This window comes from Haemorhous mexicanus, chromosome 2 (genome assembly GCF_027477595.1).
Source record: "Haemorhous mexicanus isolate bHaeMex1 chromosome 2, bHaeMex1.pri, whole genome shotgun sequence".
Lineage (NCBI taxonomy): Eukaryota > Metazoa > Chordata > Aves > Passeriformes > Fringillidae > Haemorhous > Haemorhous mexicanus.
Window position 1 is genome coordinate 38434572 of NC_082342.1, and position 13811 is coordinate 38448382.

The 13811-nt window shown below is 40.1% G+C and overlaps 1 protein-coding gene across 13 annotated transcripts in view; it reads left to right on the forward strand.

Moving 5' to 3' along the window:
* DLG2 (discs large MAGUK scaffold protein 2) overlaps positions 1-13811 on the forward strand; it is an 831288-nt gene that overhangs the window by 733634 nt on the left and 83843 nt on the right. For all 13 annotated transcript variants that reach the window (XM_059838484.1, XM_059838487.1, XM_059838482.1 and 10 more), the window contains one exon: positions 8061-8175. In XM_059838484.1, coding sequence (XP_059694467.1) covers positions 8061-8175 — 115 coding nt within the window. The remainder of the gene's footprint in view (positions 1-8060; positions 8176-13811) is intronic.

Consider the following 13811-nt stretch of genomic DNA (forward strand, 5'->3'; position numbering starts at 1 on the left):
AAAAAAACAATGAAGCAAAAATAATAAGTAGCAAATGCCCCAGGGGAATGATTTTGGATGGGGAATTGTGGAAATTGAATAAATGTCTGAAAATATGGTCTTCCACCACTAGCCTGAAGTGACAAAATAGCTAAATGAATTAGCTTAGCTATTAATAGCAAGTAGATTTTGCTCCTTTGCAACATCTCACATAAATATATGTTGAAGAAAGAGGATTCCAAGGCAGGGAAGTGCTTTTTTTAAATTTTTTTTTCTTCACCTTGACAGAGTCACTTTGTACCTAAAACACCAGATACCTTGAAATGTGTCTGCACTGTACAAAACAGTAATTCCTACAGAGCTATCAAGGTTAATGAGACTTAAGCTGCTCTGCTGGGTGAGCATGGCTGTGCAAGTTGGATGCCAGGGCTGAGGAGATGCATCCAACTTTTCCAAGATTTCACATTGTGCTGCCATGTGAAATTCTGCAAGCACCTGCCTTGCTCCTTCCTGGACATGTGTACACACATTATCCAAAATGTTCCCCCAGTCTGGGCCTCAGGGAACTTGAAAAAGTGCCACAGATAGTCCTATTTAGTTCAGGGTACATCAGTCAAAATAACAGGGAGGTAATTTTTTGAGAATGCAGTAAAATCCAGTGCAGGATAAAGCTCCTCAAAGTCTTGTGAAGGATTATTTTCAACAGGTGTTGAATTGCTTGGAGTTTTCTTCCCTGGTTAGGAGAATTTGCAGAAGTTTCCATCCGAGAACGTCCAAGATGACACTTCCTGAACCAAGGATGGGCTTTAAGGGAGCAGGTAGAATAACATCTCAGTAGGATACATAGTCCTTCTTGCTCACTATAGCTTAATTTTAGTACATCTCTTTCATTAGGAGGAAGATGTTCTTTGAATCTAAAACTTGTAGAGACCTCTTTGTCTTGGAATTGTATTCCCTGTGACTAGAAGCAGAATATGTTATCAGCCACCTGAAGGTGTCATGGACAGAAGATATATTTTATGGGGTATTTCTATTTACAACTAAGACAAAATGAGGGCTGTATCTGATGGTGAAACACATGGAGAAAGAGTTCAATTCAGTAATAAAGCAAAAGAAAATTAATTCAGTGGTGATATTAAGGCAATGAATCCAGCTGCAGATCAAATCTATAGGGTGAACTTTTAATTAGACAACAGGCTGAAATGTAAATACCTGAGTATTGGTAAAGGAAGACAACTAAACAATATCAAAGAATAAAGACATTAATAGCCCTACTGTGCTGAAGTTTTAAAGGAAAAAGCAATCACTAAAATCAGTAAAAATGCCTGTTTCATTAATTTTCAAAGGTTCCTGAAAAGGGGTATGGAAAATATTTCAATAAAAAAGGGTAGATATAGTCAAAGTAATAAAATCTAATAAAATGATAATTTGTCTTCCCTTCTCCATTATTGAAATCTGTGGTTTTCATTTCCTTTGAGAGAACTCAAGGGGACTCTACGGCTGATAAGAAATAGCAGCATCACTTGTTCTGTTGTGCAGTGCACTATGAATGGAGCAGGGCTTCTTGAGCAGCACTTTCTCCAGTCAATAAGGCCAGTGCTGCATCAAAATTGTGTGCAGTTTTTTTCCTATTGAGTCATGAATTTAGCTGATAGTCGATCTAACTGATTTTTTTGACTTATTAAAAGCATAAATATATAAAGCACAATAAAATATAAAATCTAAAGCCGGCCTTGTACAGAGCTGTGTCCCTGGCAGTGGCCAACATCAGACATGGCAGAGGCAGATAAAAGAACAAAGTTGCAGTGAACTGTACTGCTTGCTTGTTTGTTTGTTTTTCTTACAAAATCACCACAATGTTTTTTCACCATCCTTAACCTGCTGTGTGAATGCTTGCAACATCAGGCAGCTGTAGAATTTAACCCCTAATCATCTAAAAAGGGTACTTTCAGCCAAAAAATTGACTCAAATATTTTTTAAAAATCCAAAGAGAAGACATAAAATACTAGCATTATCAGTTCATGCCTTTTGCAAACACTTTCACTTTCCATGTGCATTACAGTAGTTTCAAAGGCTTCCAGGGCTGTGGGATGCTGGGCCCTTGGCAGGCAAAGACACTGTGTTAATCTAGCAGCCACGTCTCTGCCATAGCTGTCATCATATGAGGAGAGTTACTCCTTCTGACCCACACGGCTTCACACTGGAAATCTGTGGAAAAGCAGAACCAGACCCAGTACTTGGAAGTCTTGATGCTGGTCTGCTCATCTTCCTCTCACCTCCAAGTATAAAACCAGCGGTGACTGGGCAACACTGTGGGCAAAGGGCAGAAATGGAAGAACACTCACTCTAGGAAAAAATCTGTTCTATTATTTTAAATCTTACACTATTAAGCCAGGACACTTACTAAGAGGAGGCAAAGGAAAAAAAATACATAAATAGCATAAATAATAGTATCATAATCATAGTGTTATGCACATTGCTGTCTCAGATGTCCAAGGCAAAAAGTCTATGACACCTTACAGTTTGTGTTCCCATAAACAGAACAGAATTGGCCTGAATCCACTGAAATTATGCCCAGTTGATATTGATAGAGAAACTGTTCTGCTGTTCCTTTAGTGTACTTTCTAGAGCTATGCAACATACCTTTTTAGAGGTCTCTAATTAATGCCTTCTTGGCTTGCTTGTGTTTTGTAGTTTGGTGGTTTTTTTTTTAAACCGTGTAGTCTGATGAAATCGGACAATTCAAGTTTTACCTTCCATTTGTGAATTTCTACTTCTTAGTAAACCTCTTATCATCTAGAAGCAAACAGATGATTATCCTGACTTACACAGAAAAGCAAGCTCTGCTACCTGCTGGCAAAAAGAATTGCTATCTCTCCAAAGGGGCCAGCACTAAAAGTGTTCAAGTGATAAAGACATGGGCTGGGCTGCTGAGCTGTTATTTTCACCATTGTATCATATGTCAGCATTTCAGTTTCTTAACTACGCTTTACTTGTGGGATGAGGGGTTTTTGTTATAATGTTCTCTAAATTCAGTCAATACTACAATCTTTGATATAAACATAAAAGTGAAAAATAACAATGGTGTAGCTTTGTAAAATTCTGCGACTTTTTCTCATAGAAAAGTTGCAGAATATTTATTCATTTAACATAGCTAGTCTTTATTTTTATGACCATAAAGTAGCATCAAGCCATCAGATATAATATCTCCATCTTTGCTATTTTTATATTCAGAAATTAATTGATTTTCATGTTTACTTTCTTGAATCCTTCTTTGTCTCCCAAAAGCATCCAAGACTTCCAGGAGCTGTTTTGTGTTCTCAAGTATTTTTTGTATCCTCAGTCTTTTAGGCTGTTTATGAACTCATTTTAAATTTTTTTAAACTAGAATTTTGTTATACTGCTTATATTAATGGAAGTTCTTGCTCCATGTATATGAAAGGGTATCACAGCAAAACTCATCCCAAACTGTCTTTATTGTCTTTGCATCCATCACAAATCTCACAAACTCATTGGAAAGACTCATGATAGGTGGAGAGACTTATGTGTTAAGTAAACAGACTCACAAAAGTTCACATACCAAATCTGAGCATGGGCCACCAAAGAGGGTCAACAGGAAGCTCAGAAGGAAGGGGTGTCTGTATCTTAAAACAATTCCTTCCCACCAAGTAAGACCCCACTTGCACAGTGGGTAGATGAGTTGGCAGAATTTTAGGTATGTAAATCACTTCAGCAGTAAAAACTTTGGGATCTGCATCATCTGAGATACCAAAGTGGATTAGTCAAGATTTTTGTAGACTAGTCAGGATTTTGATCTTTGCCAGCTAAACATGAAGTATATCACTCTTTGGATTTGAGGTTTTAGATGTTTTTTTTAACAGGGCTGGCCATTTGCCTTGCTTTGATTTCTCAGTATGTAAGCTAAGGAGGAGATACAAGGTGTTTGAAATTTACTCCCAAAGATCTATCCAGACCTTGCAACATGTCCAAGTGCCTTGGAAAGGATTGCACCAATATTTGAACGTTAGAATATGTATGAGTCCCAGATATAGCACTTGGCAGGGTGTTGGAATGGAAGGGAAATCACCAGCTCCCTGCCCATTTATTTGCCTGTATGAAGCTGGCAAACATTAGTTATTCAAACTGGTGTCTTTATTCTATAAATGTGCTGGTTTGGCCTTGGTTGGCCTGGGGGCACTTCACGTTGTAGCCATTCAAGCTGACTCTGTCTCCTCACTGAGCAGAGAGCTGAGTGGAGCCAGCATCAGAAAACAGATTTGGCCAAATGGGGATTTGCCAGTGGCAGCATTGCCAGAGCCCTGAAAGTTGGTCTTGCTCTCGTTGTAACTGGCCACTCCTTACAGCAGCAACCTCCTCTCACATTCAGTGCCACCAGCTCCACCTCTCCAGGAGCAATGAGTCCTATCAGTGTCTTTGGGACAGCCAAATTCAGGTCTGCCTACACTGCCACTGCATGAGCCCTGGGCCAGCTGTAAACTGGCATTTGAGCAAACTCTCCCCTCCACCCCATTTCTCCTGGTTTTTACAGCAACAGTCCCAGAGCCACAGGCCAGCACAAATCATTGTATCATCAGTTCTGACCCCAGAAATAACACAGCTTACAGTTTGCTCACCCATTTGCCTTTCTAGCCTAATGTGTTGCCTTGTCAGTTTCTTAAGCTACCAGAGTTGTTAAATCATTACTACATCAGGCAGCAGGTAGGAACTTTGCAGATGGATTGTAATTAGTCAGATTTGGGAAGTTTTGCTATTGAAGCATTCCAGGAGCAACATGTTCTTTGTTCTCCCCTTTCTTAAAGAGCATGAAGTTAGTGAATGGGTTTTGACTGTGTGTTTTGTTAGTATGTCACAACCTTAGGAGTCTTGAAAAGTGTGTTATTTAGATTCAGTGCTGAATTTGAAGGAAGCATGAAGTGCTTTTCTGGACTTAAGCACTGTCCTTTTTCACACCTAACAAATGCAAAGCTATTAGGAGACAGCTCTCCTGGAATGACCCAATGTAGAAAGTGTTAAGAAAAAAGGACTCTTCTCCAGTAGGCAGAACTATCACAGCAATTCTGATGGCAGAGCATCACTGTTTCTTTTTCTGTTCACATTTCAAATGCATCTGTCACTGTAGTATCTAGGAATCAGTAGGAGAACTAGGAGGACTGAGATTAAAGAAACTGATCTGAGTTAAAGACTGCCTGTATTGATGGTCATGCAATTTTTGGCCCAGGCATTTGTCAGGAAGAAGGGACAGGTGTACATGTCAGTATTTTTTACAAAAAAATATGTGAAGAAGGTACAGTAGGAAAATATAGTCCCATAATTTTTTTTTTTCAAATTCTCTATGTATTTAAATCCATAGCTAAAAACATCTCAAGGAAAAAAGTAACAGAATATCATTAGTACTTCAGTAATTTTTGGTATCAAGCAGGGAGGAGGACCTTGAACCTTGAGTTTCCATCACACTTATTAGACAATTTTTAATATGTCTTGTGGTTTCAAGAGATCTTCCAGAGAGAGATTCTTGAACTCAGAATAAGTTTAGAGACAGTTAAAATTGGTTAAATTACAAGTGTGCTGTAAAGTCAGAACACAAGCAATACCATCACCTGACCAAGCTGTAGTCATTTGAGTATCTGATATTCAAGTTAGCTGGATGCTGTGCTAGAGAAAATCAGAATTTCAGTCCCCTCTTCTCACTCTCCAGATTGGTGTCTAAATCTGGGAGTTACTCCCACACCTTACATACAGAGTCAGCCTGGGATGGGGATGCTTATTAAAGGGAAAGTTGCTCTGCTGTAGATCATTCATATCCTTGGTGCTGCCCAGATGTAAAACATTAAAGAAGCTGAATTACACTATATGTTTACTGTCTTCCTCGGTGTATCCACCATAAATGAAAGAGAGCTGGTAAGAAACCTTAGAATTGTAATATTCTATTGGTGTAGGACTGATACTGTATGAGGAAGAGAAATGCAAGTCTTGGTCCTTAAGATCCCCTTTCCTATTTGCCAAGAAGAAATGTTAGATTGGTTTTAATGAAATACAAGCTAAACAAAGCTTTGCTCAAAAGATGATTATTTACTAAATAAATTCTAAAGCAGGAGATCAGAACAAATATGACTCACATAAAGCAAAGTTAAATCCTACACTGGGATAAACATTTCAAAACTAAACTCCACTCCAAAAAAAAAAACCAACATGAGTTTGTAGGAGCCTTAGTTCCACTGAGAATTTGTGCTTTTAAATCTTTCAGAATTTTAAAGGTGTACTCTGAGTGAAAGAAATGAGCAAGAAACAAGCTACAGAATAAATCTAAAATACAGTCTGCATGTAGGAGTTTCTCTTCTCCTGACACACAGAATTTCAGTTGCAGTCGGTGAAGTCATAGGTATGTGGGAAGACTGAAGAGTCTTATACCACAGCAGTGGTTCCCAACTGACGAGCAAAGTAGCCACTGGCACTTCACAGACTGAGTAGGTAATGCCAAGGGAGCTCAGGGGAAAGGGAGGCAAAATGTGTCAAGAGAGAAGGAGGGGAAAAAACCCAAACACAAAACCCCAAATCAAACCATTCTGCTAAAGCACTTGAAGGTGGCTAGTGTCTATGCAAAATGTGGGATCTTGGAAAGGTCAGGTGTTATTATCCAATGAAAATGTAGAGTGCACAGAATGAAATGAATTAGTTGCTGCAAAGCATCTAGACATTCTGGGAACTGAGCCAGTAGGAACAGCAAATGATCAAACAAAAATAATGCTGAGTTCTAGGAGAAAAATGTGAATGTTGCTGTCTTACGGCATTTTCACGTAGCTCAGACAGCAACAAACAAGATGCAGAGCAATGGGTTATAAATGCACTCTAAAGATTTATTTGCTTAAGTTGGAAGGTGGTGGGATCTGGTGGAATGTACCTCCATCCTTTGGAGGCAACCTTGTGTGCTGGTTTCAGTTCTGCTTTAGCCCTGCTATGGGGAATGGACCCTTCTTTTGAAGGCATCAGTGAAATAAAACATTGAGGTGCAGAGAACATCATCTTCTCTCTGCTGGCATCAGTCTGCAGTATCTTACTCTTTAAAGTGTCACTGACTCACTGAAATGTATTTTGTACACCCCCTCAGCTTAGTCTTATAGCTCACATCAGTAGATTTCCTGGGTTTAGGTTGAATTTTGGCTCTCTGGGCTGCTGGAGGTTCTCATTTTCAAGGAATTAGAGCTTGTCTCCGAAACCTCAACCTTTCTTCTTGCAAGCCAAAACTCAGCCCACTGAGTCACACGATGAGCAAGGGGAGCATGGCAGCTGGAGAGACCCCAGATGAGGCTGTGTCCTGTCAGAGAGGAGTCTCACCAAATGATACAGCTCCTGCTGATCCCATGTTGCTGGGCAGCAGGTCTCAGCATTTTGCAGAGCCACCAGTAGAACTGTGGAGGTGAACGAGGTGGGGGGGAGCAGTTCTGTGCCATTGTTATGCAGCTTAGGTTTGGTGTTTCTGGGGTCACCCACCCTAAGAACGAGATAATGGCTCCACCTATTTAAAAGAAACAGAGCCCAAGCCTCAGTGATCAGTGTGAAAAAGCTGGCTGATTGCTCATACAGTGATTTTCCAGCTGCTTTGGGGATAATTGGACATAGAAATATCTCCTTCATTTTGATAGGATTTTACAATAATTGCTTCACTCGTTAATAACTTCAGTCCCACTGACTCTACCAAGCTATCACATTGTTTGGAAGGAGGAAAGATACAGTGGACAACTGCTTTCAACATTGTTTCCACAGACTGGAAGATATTTGTTAACACACTTTAAACTTCCTTTCCTTTCCTGGAGCTGCAGGACCGTGGGTCTGGGTATATGATTCCTCACCTAGCCAGTGTTGAAATGTTCAGGTACCACAATAAAAAGGGCATATATTTACCTAAGATAATACATCAATTCAAGGTTCTATTAGACCTCCATTTTCAAGACATGCCTGACACTCATTAATTTAATGTTAATTTGCATTTAGCAGCCCTAATGATTATATAGGTCAAGAAAACTAAAATATCTTTGTTCTCTTGGGTTTTCTTATCTCCTTAGAGTACGCTCGATTTGAGGCAAAAATCCATGACCTGCGTGAGCAGATGATGAATCACAGCATGAGTTCTGGGTCTGGCTCCCTGAGGACTAATCAGAAGAGGTCACTGTATGTCAGGTAAGCAGGAAGAGCCTTCTCCTGGGAATATGTCAGCAGCTACCTTCCCTGTGTCTGACGCGTGTTGTTGGTTTGGCACGGTGGGAAAGAAGTCTGAGGAACTGCCTTGAAATGAACTGAGAAATGCATCCATCTTATAAGCACAGCATCATTAATGAGAAAATTGGATAAAAGCCCTATTTGCCCTATTTGACCATTGAAGTAATGTGCAAAGAGCATTACACTTTTATAGTGATTCGGGTTTATGAGATGAACATTTCTTAGCTCTGTCAATATCTGAGATGGATGCTGTGGAGTAATGACAGAATGTGTTTCTGTGTGAGGTCTTGCCCAGACATGGAAGGAGTGTTCTCAGGAAGAGCAGCTTTTTGCCAAAACCTTTTCCTTACAAAACACAAACTCCTCTACGCTACTCTAAATGCATGGCAATCTGCTACTGTCCCCTCACAGTACCCTTCTTTCAGTCTATGCTGCAAAGAATTTGCCATCTATGTAGCAAGATCAAATGTGGAGATGAGATGGTAAACAAGCTGCTATCCATAGCTTAAATGGGGTGGTGAATAACAAAAGAATTACCTTTGTCACTTATTGGGAGCAGTGGTTGCAGTTTCACCTTGACTGTACAAGTCTCTTGCCAGACTGGGTATTGCCCAATTGCCCCAGCAAAATTCTTGCTGTCACTCTCCCCTTTTGGGACTCATGGAGACTGTGGCAATCTGTCAAGTATTTTAATAATCTTAATAATTATGCTTCTCTAGGCTTTCATTTTCATTCTCCCCTTTGTCCCCTCTATCCTCCCCATGCTCAGCATATAATTTGAAATTCCTGACAGTCATGAAGTAGAGGGAAGCAATTTGTCAGCCTCTAGGCAGTGATAATTATTCACAGGGGAGCTAATTCAGGTGATAACATTGCAGAGATCCAATTAAGGCTAAATTCTACATTTTGTCATTATGCTCTCAGCGTGAAGGAGTAAGGTGGCAGAGAAGGAAGGGAAAACTTTAATGTTAGCATGAAGGATCTTGTTCTAATGGGCAGCAACCACATGAAGCACTAATTGGTACTGATGTCAGAAAGAGCAATGACTGAAGGGAGATGGATCACTCTTACCAGTGATGTGGCTCTTGGGAAAGGTCAGATTAGAAGTTGAAGTTTTCAAGGCGTCTCTAACTTTCTCTGACCTGAAGCAGATTTTTTCCAGACCAGAGTGACTTTGTTGTCAAGAGCTTTGGTCAGCTCCCTGAATTTGCATTTTATGAAAAGCTACAACTGTGTGTTTAAGGATGGATAGATCCAAGCTTCCTTTCTTGAGAAAAACCAGGAACCCAAAATGTAGGGAGTAATGGTGTGAGAAGCCCAAGCCAGCTACTGCAGGTTAATTGAGGTGTCCACATAAAGGGCTAACACCAGGGTCCTGAACACCTTACTGCAGTTTGAACAGCAACAAAGCTTGATCCCCCTGTGTGAGCATTGGCCTGGGAAGCTCTGCTGAGAACTGAGGCTTATTAACTTGCACTCTGAGCCAAGCTGAGATATCTGTGCTGCATCTGGACTAGCCTAGCTCTTCTGTACAGTATTGCTCCGTGTGCACTGATGAGCCCAGTTTTCAGCTAGTTCATGAATTCTGGCTGTGATCTGTCTCACTAAGCTGCCATGCCCTGGTGCTTCACTGCAGGAGCCTTTGATGTCTTAGCTGCTTATCTAAATGGCCCTTCCCAAACCACAAATGCAAAACCTGTTCTTTTATTCCACAGTCGTTCCAACAAATGCCCCAAACCTCTGAAGCAGAAAGCCACAAAAGCCTCGGTCACTTTTGTCAGTGTTTGCTGTTTTCTCTCAAACCCACACAACTGGCTGTGCCCATGTCTGAGCAGCCTGCTGGAGAGGCTCTGTATCTCACATATTACCATAACGTGTTTGTGGTGCAGTAGCACCTGCAGCCTTGTGCCTGTCACTGTCAGTTCAATTCACATGCACTAATTACAAAGGTAGCTTGTGTCTATGTTAGGCACTCAGGAAAAATAAATGTGGGCTCAGAAATGTACTTGTTTTCAGAGATGAAAATTTTCTCATTATGGATACTCTTTAGAGGAAGGGCCCATGTAAAAAGCTAGAATCTAGCATTTGGTTTCTATTCTTACAATTCAGGACATTTCTCTTTCAATGGATTATTTTAGTCAGCATGTGCAAGAGAGCTAGAGGCAAATGACCATATGTTGTTGTAAATCTCTAGCTGTAATGCCAAGTTTATGATTCAAGTTTGCTGTTTTCCTTTCTTTGGGATGTAATGATTTTGCTGTCCTTCACTGAGTATGGCAGGCATGGTTATTTTTTAACCAGAAAGCTTAATTGAAGCAAATCACTATATTCTAGGTAACACAAGGAAATAAATTAAGATCCAGGTAGGTTGTAACAGTTGAAAATAAGTGTCATTACCTGCTCATAGAAAAGCCAACAAAAGAGGGTGAGAAAAAGTAAAGCTACAGTTACGGCAATGGATGTGGGGTTTAGGTTTATTAGATGCAGGGATTTCTTCTTTACCTTACAGTCTGTGATTTCCCCATCCAGCCCCTACTATAAAAGCATAGCACTGAGATATGTGAAAGAAGCTATATTCAGTTTAAGTGGGACAAAATGTAATATAGAGTTAAAGGGCTGAATGTAGGTGGGTAAAAGCAATTAAAAGTCTCACTTCAGGAGTGTAAACAACACAGGAAGGAAATCAAGAATTACTTGTTCAGAGAAATTGTGTAGCTCTTGGCCATGATCTTTTATCTCTGCATACTCTAGTGTTTCAGATTTGCATTAGTTTTTTCTTTCTTTTTTTTCCTCTCTGTCTCTCTGACACCTCCTGGATTATTTCCCATTAATTTCCTGGATTCTTTTCTTCAGTACTGCCTGTTGCTTTTTTATCGCAGACCCTGTAGCTCTGTTTGGGATGTCGTCAGAGTCCACAACACTAAAGGCAAAATATGAGTCTCCAGGGGAGGATGGAGCAGTAGGAAATACTTCTAGTCCTTTTGGGAGCTCACAACCTCTTTCTCACTAGATCTGTTGAGGAAAAGAAATGCAGAAAGTGGGACAATAGATAGAAAACATAGAAAATGTTATTATTCGTGCTTTATTTGGTGGGGAAAGTGAAAGAATTTAAATTGAATTAACTAACTGCAATGATAGGCTAAAACAAAAATCTGCTATTATCTTTTTTTAAGTCATTGGAATTCAGTCATCAGCTCATGATCAACCAGGAGAATAAACAAACCCATCACCAGCTAAACATCGTGCTCTATACATGCATAGCAGGGTCTTATGCAAATTCATGTCTTTTTTTTGTCTTTTTTAGCTCAAGGTTTTAAAATCTGTTCTTATAAGATTATGTATTTCTTTGTCTTGAAATAAATACATGCTTTGCTTTGTCTTTCTAGGTCCATATCAGTAGTCAGATTTCTAGGTTATCTGTGTTTACTGTTACTACTCCTAGGAAATGCCAGATCATGTTATTTAACTCACAGGCTGTGGAACATGACAGCCTTTTGAAGAGTTAAGCATCAGAGAAGTACAGCTCTTTAAAAAGTTTGGTGAATTGGAGTCACTGAAACTTTAACTTCCAAACTTTGGAGGAAACAGAGCTTAAGCAGTTTTCCTGTTGTTTTACTAGATTATTCCTGAGCTTAAACTATATTGTGTTAGATTTCTGAGGATAAGAGTAGATGCTTCATTAATTGCCACTGCACATGCAAAGAAAAGGTTTTCAGGAATTATCTGGCACCCAAAACTGCCGTCTTAGCGTCTGCTTTTGGTTTACAGATGAAAAGTAGTGAGATACACTTAGCATAAACAGTCACCATTTAAGCTTTATTCAAACCAGACAACTTCTGAAATAATGTTTATATTTAAAAATTCCAGTTGTCTAAAGGCACAAGCAGGCACTGTGGAGGTGTATCACTGCAGAAATTACTCTAAAGCTTCACACCCCCCAACCCTTTCACTGCCACTTCTCTGTTTAAAGTCTGTTCAGTTCTGTCAGTGACCAAACCTGATTTCACCTCATCAGGGCTCCTTGTTGCCGTGTGTGAAGGGTTGAGTTTACCGAAATGCAGCTGTTTCAGCTTCTGCACTACTTTTATTTCTATCAGTACAAAGGGAATGGTACAATTGGCTGTAAAGGTGGGGATGGAAATCGGGGCTGGGACAGGACTGGATCCAGCTGCAGTGTCAGAAGTGGCTCTTCAGCTGCCTCTCCACTGTGCATGGAAAAGCACTGCAGTGGGAAGTGAGCCCAAGGCTCTTCCCAGTAAGATGAAGATGCTCACAATCAACCTTTTTATTTCCAGTCCATGTTGCACTATTTATAAAAAATGTACACGGTGCAAAGAGGTGCCTCTTAGTCCACTACATTTTTGTCTTCTTCTAACTGGAATTATTGCTAAGCATTTCATAGCTGTGATAGATATGGGCCATACAAACATGTAGTGTTATGTGTCAAAAATGTGTGTGTTCAGGTTCATTTCTTAATTGAGCCATGAGGAAGAATCTGGAGATTTGCCATCACAACTTAGCTCAGCAAAAGGGAAGTCGAAGCTGAGGTACTTAGGGTGGTTTACTCTCATTGTCAGCACAATGGATTCTCCATTAGGTATTAGACACCTTTACACAAATTTCCTGAACTTAGAGATTAGCATGTTGCCATATCATAGAATCACAGATGGTTTGGGTTAGAAGACACTTTAAAGATCATCTGGTTTCGAACCCCTGCCATGGGCAGGGACATCTTCCACTAGTGAGACTTTGATTTTCAACAGATCAGAGAAATTCTCACTTTTGAAGTTTTCAGAGCTACAATTGAAATTCATTTGAGGCAGTTTGTGAAGACTGAGTCTGATATCCAGGGCTTGTTCCATGCAATGTCTGTTACAACCACCTTCAGTCTCTCTGCCTTCTTTGAGGCAGTGAACCCCCTCAGGCAAGTGAACATCAGGTCAGGGCTGCATGGGCAGAATTCTCCTGTGAATCTGCACAGCTGGCTGCAATGCAGTCTGAAATCCACCCGAGAAATGCAATTCTTGGAGACATCATGGTAGGGAAACCTGAACACATGTTAGATCAGACTGGGTGATGTATGGCTCCAGTATGTAGGTCTGGAAGCAGAAATGTAATGAAGGGGTAATTGCACTGGTGTTTTCAGAAGGAGGTACTGAGGAAACCAGAGAGAGGTATGAAATGGCCATGAGTAAATACTCGTTACAAGGAGGAGAGAGAATATTTTTTGCAAGATATATATGTATGTGTGTGTATATATATATATAAAGAAAATCCAAATAGATATTTTAGTGTTAATTACATGCTATATCTACATACACATTGCAAAAATCTTCACTTAAGCAAATTGCCTAGTATCTCTCTTGAGTCAGTGGAGTGCACTTGGCACTTTCAGAGCACAATTCATGTCATCCAGAAGTAGACATCTAAAATTGCTCAGGCGAATCATGCCCTAAAAATGTCTCTTTCTCACAGTTGAGTAGAAAGAGCCTCAGGTGATTAGCTGAGATGTAAACATCAATATTAGAGACACTTCATGTTGTGTGACCTGAATCCCATGCACACTCAAAATCTTTCTCTTTTGCTCTCTCACAAAC